The sequence below is a fragment of the Scleropages formosus genome, chromosome 24 (genome assembly GCF_900964775.1).
Source record: "Scleropages formosus chromosome 24, fSclFor1.1, whole genome shotgun sequence".
Taxonomy (NCBI): domain Eukaryota; kingdom Metazoa; phylum Chordata; class Actinopteri; order Osteoglossiformes; family Osteoglossidae; genus Scleropages; species Scleropages formosus.
The window spans coordinates 1,536,991-1,556,243 of NC_041829.1; the positions used below are offsets into that span (position 1 = coordinate 1,536,991).

The 19,253-nt window shown below is 41.4% G+C and overlaps 2 protein-coding genes across 2 annotated transcripts; both read right to left on the reverse strand.

Annotated features, from left to right (window-relative positions):
• Window positions 1-280: 280 nt before the first annotated feature.
• Window positions 281-2,159, reverse strand: LOC114909445 (interferon gamma 1-like). The gene is made up of 4 exons (XM_029248957.1): window positions 2,124-2,159; window positions 1,399-1,479; window positions 888-1,085; window positions 281-477 (listed from the first exon to the last, which is right to left on the reverse strand). Exons 1-4 carry the CDS (start codon window positions 2,157-2,159, stop codon window positions 328-330), a joined length of 465 nt encoding a protein of 154 aa, XP_029104790.1. The 3' UTR covers window positions 281-327.
• A 14,539-nt stretch (window positions 2,160-16,698) lies between these two features.
• Window positions 16,699-18,819, reverse strand: LOC108936487 (interleukin-10-like). Its single transcript, XM_018755854.1, has 5 exons — window positions 18,604-18,819; window positions 18,051-18,104; window positions 17,727-17,867; window positions 17,436-17,510; window positions 16,699-17,011 (listed from the first exon to the last, which is right to left on the reverse strand). Exons 1-5 carry the CDS (start codon window positions 18,763-18,765, stop codon window positions 16,859-16,861), a joined length of 585 nt encoding a protein of 194 aa, XP_018611370.1. The 5' UTR covers window positions 18,766-18,819; the 3' UTR covers window positions 16,699-16,858.
• Between the last annotated feature and the right edge of the window lie 434 nt (window positions 18,820-19,253).

Sequence of the window (19,253 nt, forward strand, 5' to 3'; positions counted from 1 at the left end):
GATTCTGAGCTCACATTTGCCACTGTGTCACCACCAACATCACCTAGATAGTATTTATAGATTTGATTATTTGAGCTAGTAAACACAAAACAGATGTCATCTTTCTTGAAATTGTTTTTAAGTCATAACCATTTTTCAATACAAGTGTGCAATGTCCACTTTTGTATGCTTTTATTCAGTCATATATGTGGTGCTATCAAGTAAAATCAGTTGTGCAAAATGCAATGTATTGCTATTCACATCCAAGTTTTCCACAAATAAATACATTAAATAAAATTAAATTTAATAAAATAAAATAAAATAAATACATATAGGTAATAAACTGATCTAAACTGAGTGTATCCTGGTTCTTCGAACTTGCCGCCTCTTTCTTCGATTCTGCTTTCTCTCCTGGATTCTGCTGTTTAGCTTGGATGCTTTCTGGAACACAGCCATGAGCTCCAACAGCGCCTTACGCTGAACAATGGCATCTCCCGTCTGCAAAGAAACAAGTGTGACGCTGACATTGGAGGCCTGGTTCACTCCCGGAGGCAACACTGTGACCGTCAGTAAATCGCCTCCAGCAATTAAATGCATCTGTACTGAACTCTACTCACTTAAGATCCCTGAATTATTTGAAATAAATATGTAAAATTACATGATAAGGATTTCTATTGCACTTCCAAATGTGGTTCACAGAATATGAATGAAATCTGTGTCAAGTCATTTCACTTTGACAACACATGGAAAGATTTAACTGTGTCCATTAATCAGTTCTTGCATGCAGGTAAAGCCTCACCATATCCAGAGAGAAACTCCGCTGCCTTTAGACAACACAGCTTATTAAGATTTGTTTTCATGGGTCCTAAAGATCATGATGTCGCTGAACAGAGGGAATGACAGCATACCTTAATGGCCCAGAGGTTTTGAAGTTTCTTCTTCAGGTCATTGTTCTTCAAAAAATGGCTCTTCAGGTTTTCTATCCTGCCAGTGACTGCTGCAATGCTCAGCTGCACATCCTTGTCTTTGGTCTGATTCCTCAAGGTGGACAAAATGACGATGTATGTGTCAAGGATTTCGTTCACTAGCAGCTTCTGTGAACCCTCCTGCCAGGAGAAAAATGGGAAAAGTTGTTTAAGATGAGGGGGGTGCGGTGGTGCAGTGGGTTGGACCACAGTCCAGCTCTCCAGTGGGTCTGGGGTTCGAGTCCTGCTTCGGGTGCCTTGGGATGGACTGGCGTCCCGTCCTGGGTGTGTCCCCTCCCCCTCCAGCCTTACGCCCTGTGTTGCCAGGTGGGCTCCGGTTCCCCGCAACCCAGTATGGGACAAGCAGTTCCGGAAATGTGTGTGGGTGTGTTTAAGATGAAGAATTTTGTGATGAATCTCACAAGTAATAGTTTAATAAAGTTCTTCCATTTACCTCATACTTGGATTCTAAGTTCTCGAAGTCCTTGAGAAAAACTGGGTTCCCAAACAACGCTTTATCTCCTTCCTTTGTTTCCTGAAATTAGACAAGTTTCACACATTTGCTTTTATTTTACTCTGTCCATTATTCCAGTGGCTCTTACAAAATCCTAAACAGCAATGTTGATGCTCTTCGGTCTGAAGGCTTGAATTACTTTGTATTTTTTTGATAGCTGTGTGTTTTTTGTCCTGTTTACCACAAGGTACTACAAGTACCACTGTTTACCACAAGTTCAGGTCCAAGTGAGGCCTGCCTTTGTGCCATTTAAAGGTTTACTAAAATTGCCCTAGATAGAGCATAAATTGATGTAGAGCAAATTGTACTGGTGGTTCTGTATAAAAAAACTTGACTAATAAAGTTTTTTATATGGCTGAATGTCATTGTTAACAGTCCCATTTCAGTTGTGATGAACATTAAGTCTTGAACTTCGTATGGCCAAAGATCACAAAGTTACTTAAGGTTTGTATGGAAAACAACAGTTCTTCAACTAAAGACATAAACACTGTTACCACAGCAACATGGCTGCAGCTGGTGGTCGTATGTGACAAATACTTGAGCTTCAAGCCCATCAAAAGGCTTGGCAATAGCGATTGCCGTGGCAGCGGCAAGAGTTCTCAGTGCAGTGTGTGGAAAGACTATGTCTCTAGTGTACTACCATCACTGAATGTGTTGATACTTACAAAGTGGTCTTTCAACTTCTTGATGTCTTCCCTCATACTATCCGGTATGTAGTCAGTGGCACATGTCCATCCAAGAGAAAGTAAAAATATTCCACAGAAAAGAGGCAGACCTTGAAGTGACCCCATGTGTCCAAAGTCTGAGATCCAAAGGCCTAAATCCAAAAGTTCTTGTTAAGGAGTCAGAGTCTAACACGGTATATGTTCACTTGTGGACTACTTTTGAGCCCTGATCTGTAGCAAATGATGCTGAATGCTGCAGCTTTGTGTATTTATAGGGTGTGAAGTCAAAGAAATGCCCCATTGATGCGTAGTTTGTGATAGTGTGAGATTGTGGTTTTTCGTGGGTGCCTCTCTTGAATATATTTCCTTTAAGTCTGGGGAAGTTTTTTTAAATAGGGGGCTTGATCATTTTCGCGGCTGAAGACCTCTCCGTTTTGTCATTTGTCACTAATGACGTAAAAAAAACTGTATCCATCTCCTGTGTATTTCTAGGAAACTAAAAAGGGGAGCATTAATAGTCTAGACAAAACCATAATGTTAGCAATAACCACAAAATAAATTTTGGATGATTATGTTTGAAATTACAAAAAGCAATTCAATATGGTTCAGTTTTGTATAATCTTACACTCTGTACGTTGTACGTCATATATAGTATGTTTTACATGTTTGTCGAGAGCTTAACTAATTATTTAGTGTTCCTCTTCTGTAATGCTCTTTCTTAGCAACTGCAATATGTAGTGCTGCTTCATTTCTGACTCTGAGACTGTTCACATTGTGCATCAGCTAGTATTCAGGATTGCAATAATAGTGGCTAATATTTTCAGATTCTAGTCCCTTGATTTGAACCATTTAGTTTTATAGGCAAGACTGAGACACAGTGAGTACAGCTGCTGTCTCACAGTATCTGGGTGAGAATTAATCCCTGTTAAGTCTGAGTGGAATCTGAATGTTGTCCCTGTATCTGTGTGGGTTTCCTCTGGATGCTCCGGTTTCCTCCCACAGTCCAAAGACATGGTATTCAGGTTCACCCATAGCGTGTGAGTGTCACAGAGTGAGTGTGTTCCACTGATGTATGGATGAGTGACCCAGTGTAAGTAGTGTATCTAGCAGTGTAAGTCACCTTGGTGAATAAGGTGTGTGGGCTGACACTAACACTATGTAGTGTTAATTGGAAGTCGCTCTGGAGAAAAGAATCTGCTAAATGTGAATGTTAGAGTCTCACTCAATTTTGTAGTATTTGTGGATTATATGCTTAGCTGTCTGTCATGTAGCCTTATGCCTGCAACCAAGTTACACTGTGGTACCCAAACACACTGCATGTATTCATTTCACTTATGCTTTTCTCTAAAGCAACTTGCAATGTTAGTCTACCTACAACTATTTACTAATTTATACAGCTGGGTAATTTTACTGGAACAAATTAGGATAAGTACCTTCTTCAAGGGTACAATAGCCAGAGGTGTTATTCAAACCTGCAACTTTTGGGTCTAAAAGCAGCAGCTCTAACCACTAAGCAACCAGCTGTTCTGACTTTGGAGATTTATGAAAAACCGTCAAGCACAATAAACACCAAGAACACCGTCAGAATGCAGAAACAGCAGGAAATCACACCACACCGTTTCCAGTGCATCTGGAGTAGCTGCCACGTTGCTTGCGGACACTGTGGCGAAGCAACATTTCCACACTCAAGGGAGGTGTACTATGGAATTTGGAATTTCTTTGAGGCCTGATGTCTTTACTGGTGTTCTGTGGTCAATGCCTGTCCCCAAAGGTCTGCTAACTGAGTCATCTTCCAGTTCACAAGTGCAAAGAATGACTTTAATTTCTGCATAGGGCTGCATGGAAACTGAAATACGGCCCATTATCTCACAGATTCATCAGTGAATTAGTCACCTTGGGGGCATCATTTCACACCAACAAAATAAATATGCTTAAACAGTTTTCCCTTCTGAGATTTCATTTCAACTCTTTGTCATGGGGAAAAGATTAAGACTTACTTGTTCACTCAGGCATTCCACCTTGTAATGTAATTCGACCTGCCTTGGTTGTTTATTTTATCACCTTTACAAAAATGCATTTTAAATTTGCTTAAGTAACAAATTACTAACTCTGTCCTATCTTCTCGTTGAGCACTACCTCGCTACATAAGACCTGAGGAGGCCGGCTAGTGGTGACAGATGAATCCCGTGTTGACGGAGGATGATGTCCATCTGCCATGATGATCGAGACATTCCATGCTGAGCTAGGAATCCAAGATGCCATTTACCCACCTTATAATTACTTGTTAAACGTTGACTTACAAATTGTTACTTTCTAGAATGCCCAGGAGGGGTAGGCAACCACTGGCCTGTGGACCCCCAGAGGTTTTTTTCTCCCTCAGCCTTCAGTTGGGAGTTTTTGTTCCTTTCCCTGGTGGCCAGTAGGTATACTTATAGCTCTATAATAAGTTCTTCATTATGGTAGCCATTAGTTGACTGTCTTCTTTGTTTGTATCAATGTATCTTGCTGTATCCCTGTGTTAAAAGCGCTCTGTGTCATTGCGTGAGAAGAGCGCTCTATAAAAAAATAAAAATAAAATAATAAGTAATAATAAATAAATGTTTTTCATGTTGAGGGGTGTGGTGGCACAGTGGGTTGGACCACAGTCCTGCTTTCTGGTGGGTCTGGGGTTCAAGTCCTGCTTGGGGTGCCTTGTGATGGACTGGTGTCCTGTCCTGGGTGTGTCCCCTTCCCCCTCCAGCCTTACGCCCTGTGTTACTGGGTAGGCTACAGTTCCCCGTGTGTGTGTGTGTGTGTGTGTGTGTGTGTGTGTGTGTGTGTGTGTGTTTTTTTTTTTTTTCATGTTAGGAGTGCAATGCAACCACAGTGTAAAATAAAAACATTTCAGTGTGACTCATTTTTGTTGTATATGCCTTTGAGCATCATAAGAAACATTCAATAATATATATATATAATAAAATATATAAATCATCAGTGATATTGCGAATACAATTCGTATATATACTGTGTTTTAACTATGACATACTCTCAATACCGCATTTTCTGGAGCTGCACTAAAGATTTTCACTCTTCTCTACATGTTAGGTTGACGATGATGTGACAATAAAGCTTGATTTGATTTGATTTAACCTTTTTATATAAGGTAGATTTTTGTGAAGGCAGTAGGAACTACAAAGGTCAACTATGTAGAAGTTTAGTGTGAACGTTCTTGGGTTTTCAGTTCAGGAACATTAATTTTTTAATGAAATATCAAAAAAATGTGGATAAAATGTGGCAATACATAAAAGTATCGTCAGTGCAAAACAGTCACTGTTGAGAAGATGCTTTAAATTATCACACTTTTTGCACTAAATCCCAGCTCTTAAGCCTTCTATAGGACCATTTATGGGGAGGTGGAGTGGCTGAGAGGTGGAGGACAGCTGAAGGGAAAATGAATGTGAAAAGGTTGCTTCATAAAATGACTTTATTTTAAACTGCACCTGAGCACTCTTTGTTTATATGAGAGTTTGACAGAAAATTTAAATAAATGTGTTTTAAATAATTTTTCACCTGCACAGAACCTTTACAATGAAAAACTGTTACACCTGAGGTACCTGGGAACATGTAGTAAATGCATGGCACAGAACAAAGTGGTTTGCATAGTCCTCTCATTACACATTCAGGCAATTCGATCTACTTTCACTTCACTTACAAAGTCTCATTTCACGTGACTGAATTATGCTTTTCTCATTCCTGTCAATTCTCTTGTAGGCCAAGCATTTAGTATATGAATGAAAAACCATGTGATGAAAAATATTAGAATGTAAAGGTAATGCTGTACAGTACATTGTTCTGCTTCAATAAATACCTTAAATAAAATAAATAGACATTTAAATAATTATGCATACTTCAGCCGTACAGTGAGGAAGATAATGTTTGTCACGCTATGATGATCATCCTTCACAGAATCTGCTGGCTGATCGCCTTGTCCTGGAGTTCTTCTTCTGATGGATCTTGACGGCCACCTCAGAGGCTTTCTGGTACACCATTTCAAACTCCCTGACCGCCTTACGCTGGACAGTTGTGTCATTTACCTAAAAACAACAATATTTACTCTGTAAACAGGACCAGTTGTATGAAAATGTTCCCTTCATTTCTCACAGTGAAACCGCATTTAGACCATTCCTTAGCCAACACCTGATGATCTTCAAAGCAACCTAGAGAACATCATCCATTTATTAACTGGGAAGTCTTAGAGCAGCAGTTCAGGCTAAGTGTTCTTCTCAAGTGGACTACAGCAGCAGTAGGGATTGGAGCTTGAACCAGCAATATTCCGGTTGTAAGGTGCCTTACACTACTAGCTGTTACCACCCAGCTAAAGGCATTGAAATACAATTTCAACTCCAGAGAAGCAGGTGCAGTTAATGGCCAAACAACTGAGTACAGCCTAGAACAGCAAATGGACGGCAGCAGCTTGTGTGAGTGCAGGCTGTCCTGTGCGAGAGACAGTATTTGTAATTAAACAGTGTTCCTATGGAGACAGCAGGATGCATAGCAATTCAGAACATGGAAACACAACCTAAAGACTCTCAATTTAACTGTCAACACAAGCCTTCCTGTTCTAGTGATGAATAAGCGTGCAAAATCAGTTAATAAATAGCTCTGGATTGAAGTAAGGATAGTGATCAATTGACAGAGGTGTTTATTTACTTTTGTGGCCCACACTTCTTGGAGCTGTCTCTTCAGCAGACGTTCTCCTTGATGGGTGTAGCTGCTCTTCAGAGTCTCAACTCTGCAAAGGACTCGATTAATGGCATTATTCACATCACTGGTAGCGTGGGTCTTCATCCTAGACAGAATGCTGATGTACACATCCAGGATTTCAAGCAGCAACAGCCACTGTTCGGCATCCTGTTTGGTGGAAAAAAGGTGAAGAAAAGGAGTTTTAAACAGTGACCTCAGTCTGAAAGTGAATTTCATCATGAGTGACATCTAGATGTTCACCTCCAGTTTTGCTTCTTTGGTAGCCACATATTTCAGAAAAATGGAGTTTCCAAACAAGGACGAATCTCCAGATATGTTCTGTAAGAAAGTAATAGATCAGTTTATTATAGATGTTTTGCCTTGCTCATTTCAGCTTACATTTACATTATTATTATTATTTTTTTTATTTTTTATAGAGCGCTCTTCTCACACAGTGACACAGAGCACTTTAACACAGGCATACAGCAAGAAAAATTGATACAAACAAAGAAGACAGTCAACTAATGGTTACCATAATGAAGAACTTATTATAGAGCTATAAGTATACCTACTGGTTACATTCAAAGTTCTCATGTAGATTTATCTGAAAAGTTGACTTTTCTATGAGTTACCCGTGTTTTTTCATTAATGGCTCAAATTCTTTTTAATTCTGGCTTTCCTCAGTACTAAGAGCCAAATAACGGCTGATGCTTCATTTGTTTAGTTACCATGCAATACCGCGGCCAGTGACATTTTTCATTTTTAATTAATTAAACATTTAAACATATAGTTAGGTTAGGAAACTTACAGTTACATTAGGAAACAATTTCAGTAAATTGTGCTAATTAATATACTCTTTCATTCATTTAATGTAAGCAAGTAGAGTGTTTATACTTACAAAGTATACTTTCAGCTTTGTGATATCTGCATCCAAGTTTTCAGAAATGTAGTTTTTACTGCTTGCTAGTTCAAAAGCCATCAGGAAAATTCCACAAAAAAGAAATAGGTTCCAATGTGAATGCATTTCTTGCAATATTTTCAGTAATTAGAAGTTTTCAGAAGGCCTGAGGGGCTATTTTTTGCACACCAAAATGGTTTTGTTGTGTCGTTATTCTGCTGCACTAAGAATGGTGATAAACGTCAGATGCAAGGGTTTTTATACCTCTTGAAGACAAATGCCTTGTCGATATGCAGTTGAGCATGAGGTTATAGGGGATGTGCATTGGGTTTTGTGGGTTTCTCATTGGAGGTTGTTTCCTTTAAATCATAAACCTCGGCAAACATACTGAAGGTGGTTTATTCCTCCCACAAAGCGCTTTTCATGGATTCCCTGGAAGGCTCTTACGTTCATGGGTTGGGTAGAGGAATTTTTTTGTAGTGGTTTGGCAAAATTCATGTAGTTTACAGAATCCTTAAAATCATTTTGATCATCAGTCGCTGTGCGGAAATGTGGACAGGCTGCCTGCAGCTTTCTAGAAACATGAGAGAGGTTTTACACAAAGTCATCCCTGAAGCTGTGGTGTATAAATGGTCAAGACTGGCGCTGTAGTTCTTATGATCTCCATTCCTATTGCTTCAACCATGTCTCAGTTGTATGGAACATTGATGAAGGGTACAGTGCAGCAAGGACTCAAAGACCCCCTTCGTCTATGAGATCATGCAGAATGGTGTGCAGCAATGTCTCTTTGTGGCTTTGATATTTTTTAGTGGCTACCACTATACATCCCCAATGACCCCATTTCTCCGAATAGAATGAAAGCTCTTGGTATCTCTGTATCTTTCTTCCATGCTATCATAGCAAAGAAAGACACACAGTACTCAAAACTAGACTCTCTAACCATCCTTACATTATAGTTGTGGTGAGTTAAGATTTTTAAAGTAAATTATACGTAACATGCTGTGCACATCATTCTTATTGCTCAAAAAATCACGCATGCGCTGCGAAAATGAATTCAAAATAACATTTTGCTTTGTTGTACTTTTCTTATTTTCTGTAATTGCTTTGATATTAAAAATATTTCTTGTTATCTATTGCTTTAATATATAATTTGGTGACAAAAACCTACTAGACTTTGAAATGCAATGATCATTGAAGCATTCAATTAAAAAATTAAGTTCACTGGTTTTCAGTTAAAAAGTTTGTCACTTTGTATGTTGTCTGATATTGTTTAATGTTCTACAACTCATGTTCTAATTTTCCTGAAGAGTCTAGTAAAGTAGAGTCTGTCCTAATGGCAATCAGTTATGTTAATATGTTTACACTCGACAGAGAGTGAATTGCTGCATTATTTCAGACAAAAAATAATTTCAGTGGAGCTCCTTATTTGGGCATTTCCAGTGTGTGGATTTCCAAAAATGACAGACATAAGCACATACTGTCAGCATTTTTTGGGAATTTCTGTGTTATTGCTGCAGGGGTGCTCTTGCCGCAGGCCTACCTGAGCTGTGGCCTGCGGTGACAGACATGTTAATCTGTGAAGACAAAGAAGTCACACTGCCGAAACTGTAGTGGGTAATGTGTGATTTACCCAGAAAAGTTAGCGTTAGCCATCCAGCTGTTACTGCAGGAATACAGCAATGAAACCAAGGATATCATAAGTATGATATAGGAAAGCAAAGCCAGGATATCATCTTGATCACATATATATTCTGTTTGTTTGGGTGCACTGCTAAAATTTGTACTGATCCTTGGAAAGCTTGATGTGTTCCTAAAGTTCTAAAGACAGTTTTATCTGCAGATTGAATTGTGTTCCTGAAACATTTATTCCTTTAGCTGACACCTTTCTGCAAAGCAGCTTACAATGTTAAGGTTACAATTGTTACTACAGGTACAAACTTATAACTAGCTACCCATTTATACAGCTGGGCAATTTCTTACTGGAGTAATTTAAGGTAAATACCTCGCTCAAGGGTACCATAGCCAGAGGTAGGAATTAAATCTGAGATCTTTGGATCCAGAGGCAGCAGCTCTAACTGCTACGCTACAAGCTGTCCCATTTGAGCCCATCTGCAGGGAAGTAAATTGAGAAAACCACCACAACCTAAAATAACAACACAGAACCTAATAGAAAGTAGATTTCCCTCTTTAGAGCTATGGTGCAAGGATGTCTTGTTTCTTCACTTAATGCATACTTCAGTAGACCTGCAACTTCTGGTATTCTTTCTTGTAACTTAGCCATTGCGCTTTCTGTGGTTTGACTCAGGTTGCTTCTGAAGCCTGTTGTTTCCACATGTATTATTTTCAGAGGCAAACTCTGCAGTGAAAACCCTTGTATTAAAAAAAAATTAAGTTATGAGAGATGCTGAGATTGCGTTACTCATTTCAAAAGGTATCATTGCTTCAATCTCGATAGAGGTGGAAATTGATGCTGAAGGGACATTTGAATACTTGAACTACTGATGGCAGCAGAAGGTCTATAAAAGGAAGGCCTATAAAATGTGCTTTTAGAACCATTAATAATCTTCTAATTAATGACATGTGGCCTGTAGCATACTTCTTGGAAGTCACCTTCTTCAAGAGGAAAATATAACTAATGATGGCTAATCGTGAAGGGCCCACATGTGTTGGTTAAGAATGCTGCAAGGGATGACTCATTGCACCACAGTGCATCCCTCCACCTAACCCAGAAGCTCAGAGACTGCACTGGTGTCAAATTAGACTTGTTGGAAGACTTTCAGAAAGATAGAAAAGCTATACAGACCTGGGAGACTGCCGTTTTACCTAAGTTACCACACTGACGCTTTAGAGCGTGGTGCAGCGCACAGAAATTTTACACCATGAAATTACAAGACACACTGAATTTAACTCTAATGCCCAAATGTTGAGACTATGGACCACAAGCTTTACCTCACAGTTATAATGACAGCATGTGAAGTACTCAGGCATTTTGCGTTTGTGTCACATGCCTCTTGTAGCTCTTTATATTTTATTTCTGTTCCATTTCCATCCCTGCTAATGAGTAATTTCAAGCAAAGCAGCTGTTGCTTGAAATAATGTTACAGACAGCTGAAGCTGTGAGTGTCGGACCTGTAAGCACTTTGCACTGCCCTCAGCAAAACCTTTTGAATTCCCCTGCAAAAGCTGCATAACAGGTGAGTTTTCTTGTAAGTCCGAGTGGTTTCTCGCCAGCATGTATCTGCGTTGTGGTGAGAACCAACAGAGCATGAACTTGTGACGCGGCTGAGCTCCGGTGCATATCAGCGATGTGAGCATTTTTCATTCATAATTAGTGTTTGGTTATTTGAGCAACAGCAGGCTGGTGAGTTGTGTGAGTTCCCTAAGCCACGCTATGAGTAAATGCTGTTTCCAGTGAGGCGGGCTGGTGGCGCAGCTTTTCCGTGAAGCGCTCTGTGGTTTGCTGAATTTGCATTGTGCTCCTTCAGGAGGCTTGCAGCAACATGCTCAAACCCTGGCATGTGGCGTGGGAGGTGGGGGAAGGTCTGCTGCATCTAAAGGTGTGGCAGTTATATCTGTGCTGGATTGCTACTGAAGAATTGTTACATTTACATTCAATTTATTTTTATTGAGCGCTCTTCCCACACAGTGACATAGACTGTTGAACAAAGGCATAACGCAAAGAAATAAAACATCAGACAAAGAAACAAAGAAGACAGTTGACTACAGACTAGCATAACACATTATCAATGCTTTTATAAAGTTATAAGTATGCCTACTGGCCACGGAGGAAAGTAACAAAATATTCCCAACTGAAAGCCGAGGGAGAAAAAACCGGATGTACCCAGAACGGGGCACCAGTCTATTACAGGCAAAGCTCAAGCTCACACACATGTACTTCTTCACTCACACACTACAGTTACAGTTGACTCAACAATAAACGTGAAACACATTTTTTGGCTGAGGAGAAAACCTTCTCACACACAGAGCAATGGATTTTCCACGAGGTTTCACTGGCAGTTCCGTTTCTGGTTCTGGGCATTGTTTAGAGGCGTGAGAAGTTTGTATGAAATGTGATCGCCTGCCAACATTAAATTTACATTTTTCTATGTTGCTCCTAACAGTCTCCTAAGCAGCTTACAATGATACGCTAAGTGTCATTATTTTTCCCCACTTACGCAGCTGGGTGATTTTTGCTGGAGCAATTGAGGGTAAGCACTTTACTCAAGGGTACTACAGCTGGAGGTGAGATTCAAACCTGTGACCTCTGGGTCCAAAACAGCAGCTCTAAGCATACACTACCAGTATACTGTAAATTCAACTGCACTTTTACTGCACCTTTCGGGCTCATTTCATCGTCTTTAATGACACTGTAAATGGGGAGCTACAGGACATATAAGTATGCAGGACCTTAAACTGGTGCTGATAAGAGGAACAGCGCCCCCTGTTGCAGCGGGGCGCAGTGCTACAGGCTTGCCGTTGCACCCCACCCCCATGCCACAGTGACGTCAGAGCCTTGCCAACCCTGCTGGGAACCACACGTAGTGCCAACCCCATCTGACGCGCTTCAGAAGAATGCGGAAACCACCTTCACCTTGTATGCAGAACGACAAGAGGGATGTAAACTAACACAATACACTCGAAAGTAGTTTTTTATTGTATTAATGTTACAGTTTATTCTTGACAAATGAGATGTAATTCGTGCTCCAATTAATTGAATTTCAGCTGTAAATTTAAATTCTAGAAATGCAACGAAAGTGGAAAATTGCGCGGTGCGTCCCTTTCCTCGGCTAAGAGGGTGATAAGTGCGAAAGGCATTTTCCTTTTATTTTCTTTTTCTTTTTAACTTTGTGCACATGCGCGCCTCTGCCACTAGGGGGAGTCTCACTCGAGCTGAGTGCCAAGGGAACTGATGCGACCGCGCCGGCGGCTCGTTCAGCGATCGCTGATCGGTGTTCTTGTAGCGAAGTGCACTTGGAAAGCAGGCAGCGGCAGGGAAGGAAACAACATTGTGATGTCGATTTCTGTTACTGAGCTAAAAACTAACGATAAAGTTTTAAGTCGCCTCCTGCCTGCCATGAAAGAGTCGCTGTCCTCCACGTGATTCAGCAGAGCCAGTACCTCTTTCCAAGTTAAGTTACTCAGGTGTCTCAGGTCACGTGGCTCGGCAAAGCAACATTGTCTTTGACAGCTGCCTTCAAAATTCTGACTTCCCACAGTGGAGCTGGAGGCTGAGCTGAAAGGTGCACTGAGCTCAGATTCGGAGCCAAGATCTGATATCAGTCGGTCAGGCAGAACCTTTCATGATTTTTTTGAGGGGATTTTTTTTTTTGGAGCACTGAAAATCCTAGTGAAGAACACTTAAATGCGACAATGCAAATGTAACCTTGTGATTAAAGTGATCTGAAAATGTGTGTGTGTGTGTGTGTGTGTGTGTGTGTGTGTGTGTGTGTGTGTTATTTTGCCACTCTTCGTTCAGCATATAGTACTGGACTGCACTGGCCATGCTGGCCCAACTGGGGTCTACTGCTCTCCTACGAAACCTCGCAATCCAACAAACATCTGGGGTTACAGCAGTTCAAGGGTGTTACTGTATTAAATAGGAATGGAAACTCTCATATTCAAAATCAGTCTTGTACCCTCTGATGAACAAATGAAAAAAGATCACACAGCAAGTCCTTGGCATACCTGCCACAAGCAGAGGGACAAAAGTGATGTCTGATAGACAGGGATGAACCTTCAACCTTCATTCACTTGGATAACACCATCCTCCTAAAGTGGGAGCCCCAGCTAGACCCCACAAGTGTGCAATGGTGCCACTCACAAACTCCACAAGGTTCACAGCTGTCTGACAAACACACAATTGCGAGGAATGGCGCTCTCTGCAATGTTATGCTAGGTATCTCCATAGTGTCAGCAACACACTTGTGAGAAGTGCAAACATTAGCTGCTTTGGACACAGCTATATGCTATGAAGCCTTTGACTCATTCTGCAGAATTAATTTTCAGGTGCACTACACATGTACTTATTTTTATTATAGTTCAAGCCTAACTCCCCCCTCACCACCTTCTACAGAGCGTCCTGACTGGCTGTCTCACCGTGCACAGCCTCTGACTGCAAGACCCTACAGTGAATTGTGAAAACAGCTGAAAAGATCATCGGAGTCTTTCTACCCATCATCGACACCTCATACAACAACAGCTGCATCCACAAAGCCACCAGCATTGTGGACGACCTCTCTCACCCTTCTCATAGACTCTTCGCCATCTTGCCATCTGGCAGAAGGTACAGGAGCTTCCGTGCCACCACCAACAGACTCCGCAACAGTTTCTTCCCTGAGGCACTCAGATTACTCAACACCCTGCTGCCTTCCAACGCTCACCTGGCAAAGTCAAATAGCTAACCCAGCATGACTCCATACCACTGCACACCGGCGCTTACAATGCTGCATCACACACTTTTTATTATGGGACTCGTTTTTTATTTAATTACCTAATACTTGGGGGTGCAGTGGCGCAGTGGGTTGGACCGCAGTCCTGCTCTCCGGTGGGTCTGGGGTTCGAGTCCCGCTTGGGGTGCCTTGCGACGGGCTGGCGTCCCGTCCTGGGTGTGTCCCCTCCCCCTCCGGCCTTACGCCCTATGTTGCCGGGTAGGCTCCGGTTCCCCGTGACCCCGTATGGGACAAGCGGTTCTGAAAGTGCGTGTGTACTTAATACTTGTTGCTGCTACACTACAAAATGGTTCATAGTTTCCAGCCCATGTCCTGTGTATCTACTGTCCTGTTCTGTATATTTATTGTCCTGCACTCATCTCACACTGTTGTATTTGCACCTTATGTAGTCTTGCGTACTGTTCTGTGTTGCACCATGGTCCCGGAAAAACGACATTTCGTTCCATTGTATGCAAGCTATATGGAGGAATGACAATAAAACCCACTTGACTTGACTTGATTATTATTTTTTATTTAGTACTTGACCAATAAGTTCTTACAAAGATACAGGAGAGCAGTCATGTGGTGATAATTTATGATGAACTACAGTAATAGGTTGGCCTATTAATAAAAACAACGAACAATATCAGCGTAAAAAAATTAAATGGTCAACATGTTGATCCAGGCTGCAATGAACAAAACATCTTTACAAACAAGAGATAAATACTCGGTAAAATAAGTAATCATAAAACAAATATATTAGCATTTAAAAATATAAATAGAAAAGCACAATAATTCCTGCATTCTTAATTTACATCAAAACTCCATTTAAATAGAGAAAATAAATTATTAATAATCTTGTTTCAAAACAATGATGCAGAAATAAATAGAAATTTTCTTTTCAGTGGAAAAGATACTCGGGTGTCACATGTTACATGTCCAGTAAATGTTTATGTATGACAAGAGATTGCAGTAAATAGCTGTACTCATCAGTATTTATGTAGCACTAGAAATGTATCAAAGTTTACTGTGCCATATCTTCCTGTGCAAATTCTATATATATATATATATATATATATATATATATACATATGCCCTAATTATAATTTAAACAACAGCAACTTTAAAATACAGCATTAACAGATACAGAACACTGTGCTATTTTATTTTATCACCCCAAAAGTGTTTCCCTTAAAATGACCACTGGTTGCAGCTTGTATTACAAAGATCAAACTCTTGACTTTTTATCAGAATCAGAATCAGAATCAGAATCAGAATCAGAACGAGCTTTATTGCCAAGTATGTTCGCACATACAAGGAATTTGTCTTGGTGACAGGAACTACCACAGCACAGACAGAATGAAAGTGACAAGACACAGATGAGAAGATAGAGTATGTGAGCAAGGGATAAAAAATATTTAAAAATATAAAGTACCCAATATACAAAAATAGTACAAAAATAGTCGCTAGATACAAATGCAAGGGAGTGTAGGAGAAATGTGATAAATAGTTATAAATATAAATAGCATTATGTATTGCACGGTTTACTCTCTAGGGGAGAGATTTAGGTGTTCATGAGGTAGATGGCCTGAGGAAAGAAACTTTTCTTATGCCTGGCTGTCCTGGTGCACAGTGCTCTGTAGCGCCGGCCAGATGGCAAGGGTTCGAAGAGGAAGTGGCCTGGATGTGAGGGGTCTAGAATGATTTTGCTCGCCCTTTTACTGACTCTGGACGAGTGCAGTTCTTGGAGAGCTGGGGGGGATGTGCCGATGATTCTTCCAGCAGTCCGAACTATCCGCTGCAGTCTTCTGATGTCTGACTTCGTAGCTGAGCCGAACCAGACAGTTATAGAGGTGCAGAGGACGGACTCAATGACTGCAGAGTAGAATTGCAGCAGTAGCTCCTGTGGCAGGTTGAACTTCCTCAGCTGACGAAGGAAGTACAACCTCTGCTGGGCCTTCTTCACGATGGAGTCTATGTGGGGCTCCCACTTCAGGTCCTGTGAGATGGTGGTGCCCAGGAACCTGAATGACTCCACTGTTGCCACAGTGCTGTTCATGATGGTGAGTGGGGATAATGCTGAGGTGTTTCTCCTGAAGTCTACGATCATCTCCACTGTTTTGAGCGTGTTCAGCTCCAGGTTGTTATGACTGCACCAGACAGCCAGCTCTTGGACCTCCTGTCTATAGGCAGACTCGTCGCCATTCCGGATGAGGCCGATGAGTGTGGTGTCGTCTGCAAACTTCAGGAGTTTGACAGAGGGGTCTTTCGCGGTGCAGTCGTTGGTGTACAGGGAGAAGAGCAGTGGGGAGAGCACACATCCCTGGGGGGCTCCAGTACTGATTGTGCGAGTTTCGGATGAGAATTTTCCCAGCCTCACTATCTGCTGCCTGTCTGTCAGGAAATTGGTGATCCACCGACAGATGGAGGTGGGCACAGAGAGTTGGGTTATGACAACTTAATTGCTTTCTAAATATTTGTATTGCTACATTTCTCTTTGAGGTAGCCTCTGGTTCTGTCAAAATCATCAAAAATACTTAAAATCCTTAAAAAAATTGTAATTTAAAAGAAAATTATATTATTTTGCCCTGTGCCTGGCTTGGCGAGGAAGTGCATTCAAGTATAAGACAGATGTAGGAGGTAAACAGTGATTTACTGGTTCATATGGAGGTGCTTTCCACCTTTCCTCACATTAAGGAGGTAACTTCCGTGGCAGATGTTGGTGCTCCTGGCTGTTTCTCTTGTTTCTTTCTGTTATTTTTGATGTGCATGTAGGTGTCCATCCAGATTAGCAAAGTCTTGAACTCTCCTATGGCCTTGTACACTCCTGCAGTCCTCATCTGCCGAAGCACAGTGAGAAAGGTATTCACCTCACTCAAGGCTCACAGCTTCATTCAAGTACAAGAAATTCTACATCTGAAGAATTGCCTGTATAGCTGAACATTAAAAATCAGATCCCTTTTATGAATAAGCATTTATTGTAAATATATATAAGCAATGTGAGCAAACAACTTTAAATGTTCTACAATCATATATGAGTAACATTGTCTTGTTGCTGTACTCTGAAAAGTAAGTAAATATGCAAAATGCCATCACTGCTGTTGTGTTCTATATTGTGTATGAACAACACGATCAAAAACATATTTATCTTTATAGCATATATGATGGCTTCAGCGACATAATCCATTAATGAAAAAACTCAAAACACCTATAATGTTTTATGATAATTACAGCAATTGCCATGTAATGTGCATTAAAGATTACCTTAGTAAATGTGGCTTTCATTATTCGAATGAGGTTTTTGTCTTTGGAGGACAGTTTACTGGGGTACAATCCCAGCTGCAAAAGAAAAAAAGGTCAGTTTTTTCATGGGTTAGGTATTACATGCCCCAGAAATAACAGTGTTCAGCACTAGTGTTTGCATCATGAGGAATTTGATGATGCTGTAAATGTACTTTTTCTATAACATATTCCCAGGTTCATTCCTGTCATATGAGAGCTGACACTTCTGCGGCTCTTTGCCATGATGCCACTTTGACTGGCAGTGGGACTTACACAGTAGCTCACATCTTCTTTCATCCGGGAGAGGGAAGTCAGTATCTTCTCCTGGTTGCTGATTTCCAGGGACTCATAGCTGAAGACATCATAGAAGTAGAAATGCAGCATCTCCTTTATAACTCTTATTCCGGTTGGTTTCTGTAGTAAAAACGATAAATGAATGAATGAATGAATGAATGAATGAATGAATGAATGAATTGTACACGTGTGTGTTCCACTTTGCTGGTTAGGACGTTCCTAGCCACATCAATTGCAGCAGGATGGTGCACTGTGTTTTACTGCGGTCTTACAGTGAAATGCGCTCCGTCAGGAGCCTCTTACCCTCAGAGACCGTGAGAAGTTCGGTAGGAGTTTTGTGTGTTTATTATCATCCTTCTGCAAAAGAAGACATTTGCTTCCCTTAGTCACTATGTTAGTGCTGTAATCCTTAGCTGTAGTAGTTACAGTATTTGTGACATCATGTTTTCCTATTGACACCTTCGGACTCTCCGGCTAGGTCACCTTGGTGACACGATGTACAATGATGCGCTCTGCACGCGCATCATTTTACACGAATACATGCTTATTATATAGACTACACACACACACACACACACACACACACACACACACACACACATTTTCAGAACCGCTTGTCCCATACGGGGTCACGGGGAACCGGAGCCTACCCGGTAACACAGGGCGTAAGGCCGGAGGGGGAGGGGACACACCCAGGACGGGACGCCAGTCCGTCGCAAGGCACCCCAAGCGGGACTCGAACCCCAGACCCACTGGAGAGCAGGACCCGGTCCAACCCACTGCGCCACCGCGCCCCCCTTATATAGACTAGTATACATTTATTTATTTTTTACATTAATACATTAGTTTTACTTACTGGAAGCGAGCTTCTGGAGCGATGGGCCATGAGGAATAACTGCCCCAAGATCTCGTCGGGGATGCAGTGTTGGAGGCATCTGGCGGCGGATCCGCTTCTCTCGGTCCTGTGACCGACTGCCGCCGCCAGGAGGGTCGCGCACGTGAGGAGCAGCGCGCGCATCGTGGTCCTCGGCACCGCGCACGTACACTGTACACTACACTATACACTGTACACTGAGAGTGATGCAGCTCGCTGTTGGCTTCGCTCCCTGCCGGACTGGCTATTTATAGAACACGGCTGCCCGCCTTCCTTCTCCCGAGCCGCCAAAAGTCCCGGACCGAGAGTGAAGCAATCACAACTGCCGCGTAATTCTTCCATATCTGTCTTTGTACACTCTCTTCATACGATCCAATTATCTTCATTTACTTATTCATTATTATTAGTGATCGTCATCATCATCGTCATCGTTATTATTATTTATTCTTTAGGTAGTAACTTAACTAATGTGCCAGTTAAATCGGATGCAGTGATTTACCCATGTACCCATTTACACAGCAGGTTAAGTCCAGTACTGTACTTCGACCAAGGACAGTAGAGCGCGAGAGCAATTCAAACCAAAACCTTTCAGACGAGAAAAGCCCAGCAGCCCAAACCATGGCATGAGAGCA

What these genes read in the sequence shown, in the direction of transcription:
- LOC114909445 (XM_029248957.1), bottom strand. Translation starts at nt 2,159, where the DNA reads ATGAGGGAAGACATCAAGAAGTTGAAAGACCACTTT. An exon ending in ACTTAGAATCCAAGTATGAG is followed by an intron (nt 1,086 to 1,398) that starts GTAAATGGAAGA and finishes TTCTCCTGGCAG; the next exon opens with GAGGGTTCACAGAAGCTGCT. An exon ending in AAAACCTCTGGGCCATTAAG is followed by an intron (nt 478 to 887) that starts GTATGCTGTCAT and finishes GTTTCTTTGCAG; the next exon opens with ACGGGAGATGCCATTGTTCA.
- LOC108936487 (XM_018755854.1), bottom strand. Translation starts at nt 18,765, where the DNA reads ATGCGCGCGCTGCTCCTCACGTGCGCGACCCTCCTGGCGGCGGCAGTC. An exon ending in AAGAAGATGTGAGCTACTGT is followed by an intron (nt 17,511 to 17,726) that starts GTAAGTCCCACT and finishes TTTCTTTTGCAG; the next exon opens with CTGGGATTGTACCCCAGTAA. An exon ending in TGAAAGCCACATTTACTAAG is followed by an intron (nt 17,012 to 17,435) that starts GTAATCTTTAAT and finishes GTGCTTCGGCAG; the next exon opens with ATGAGGACTGCAGGAGTGTA.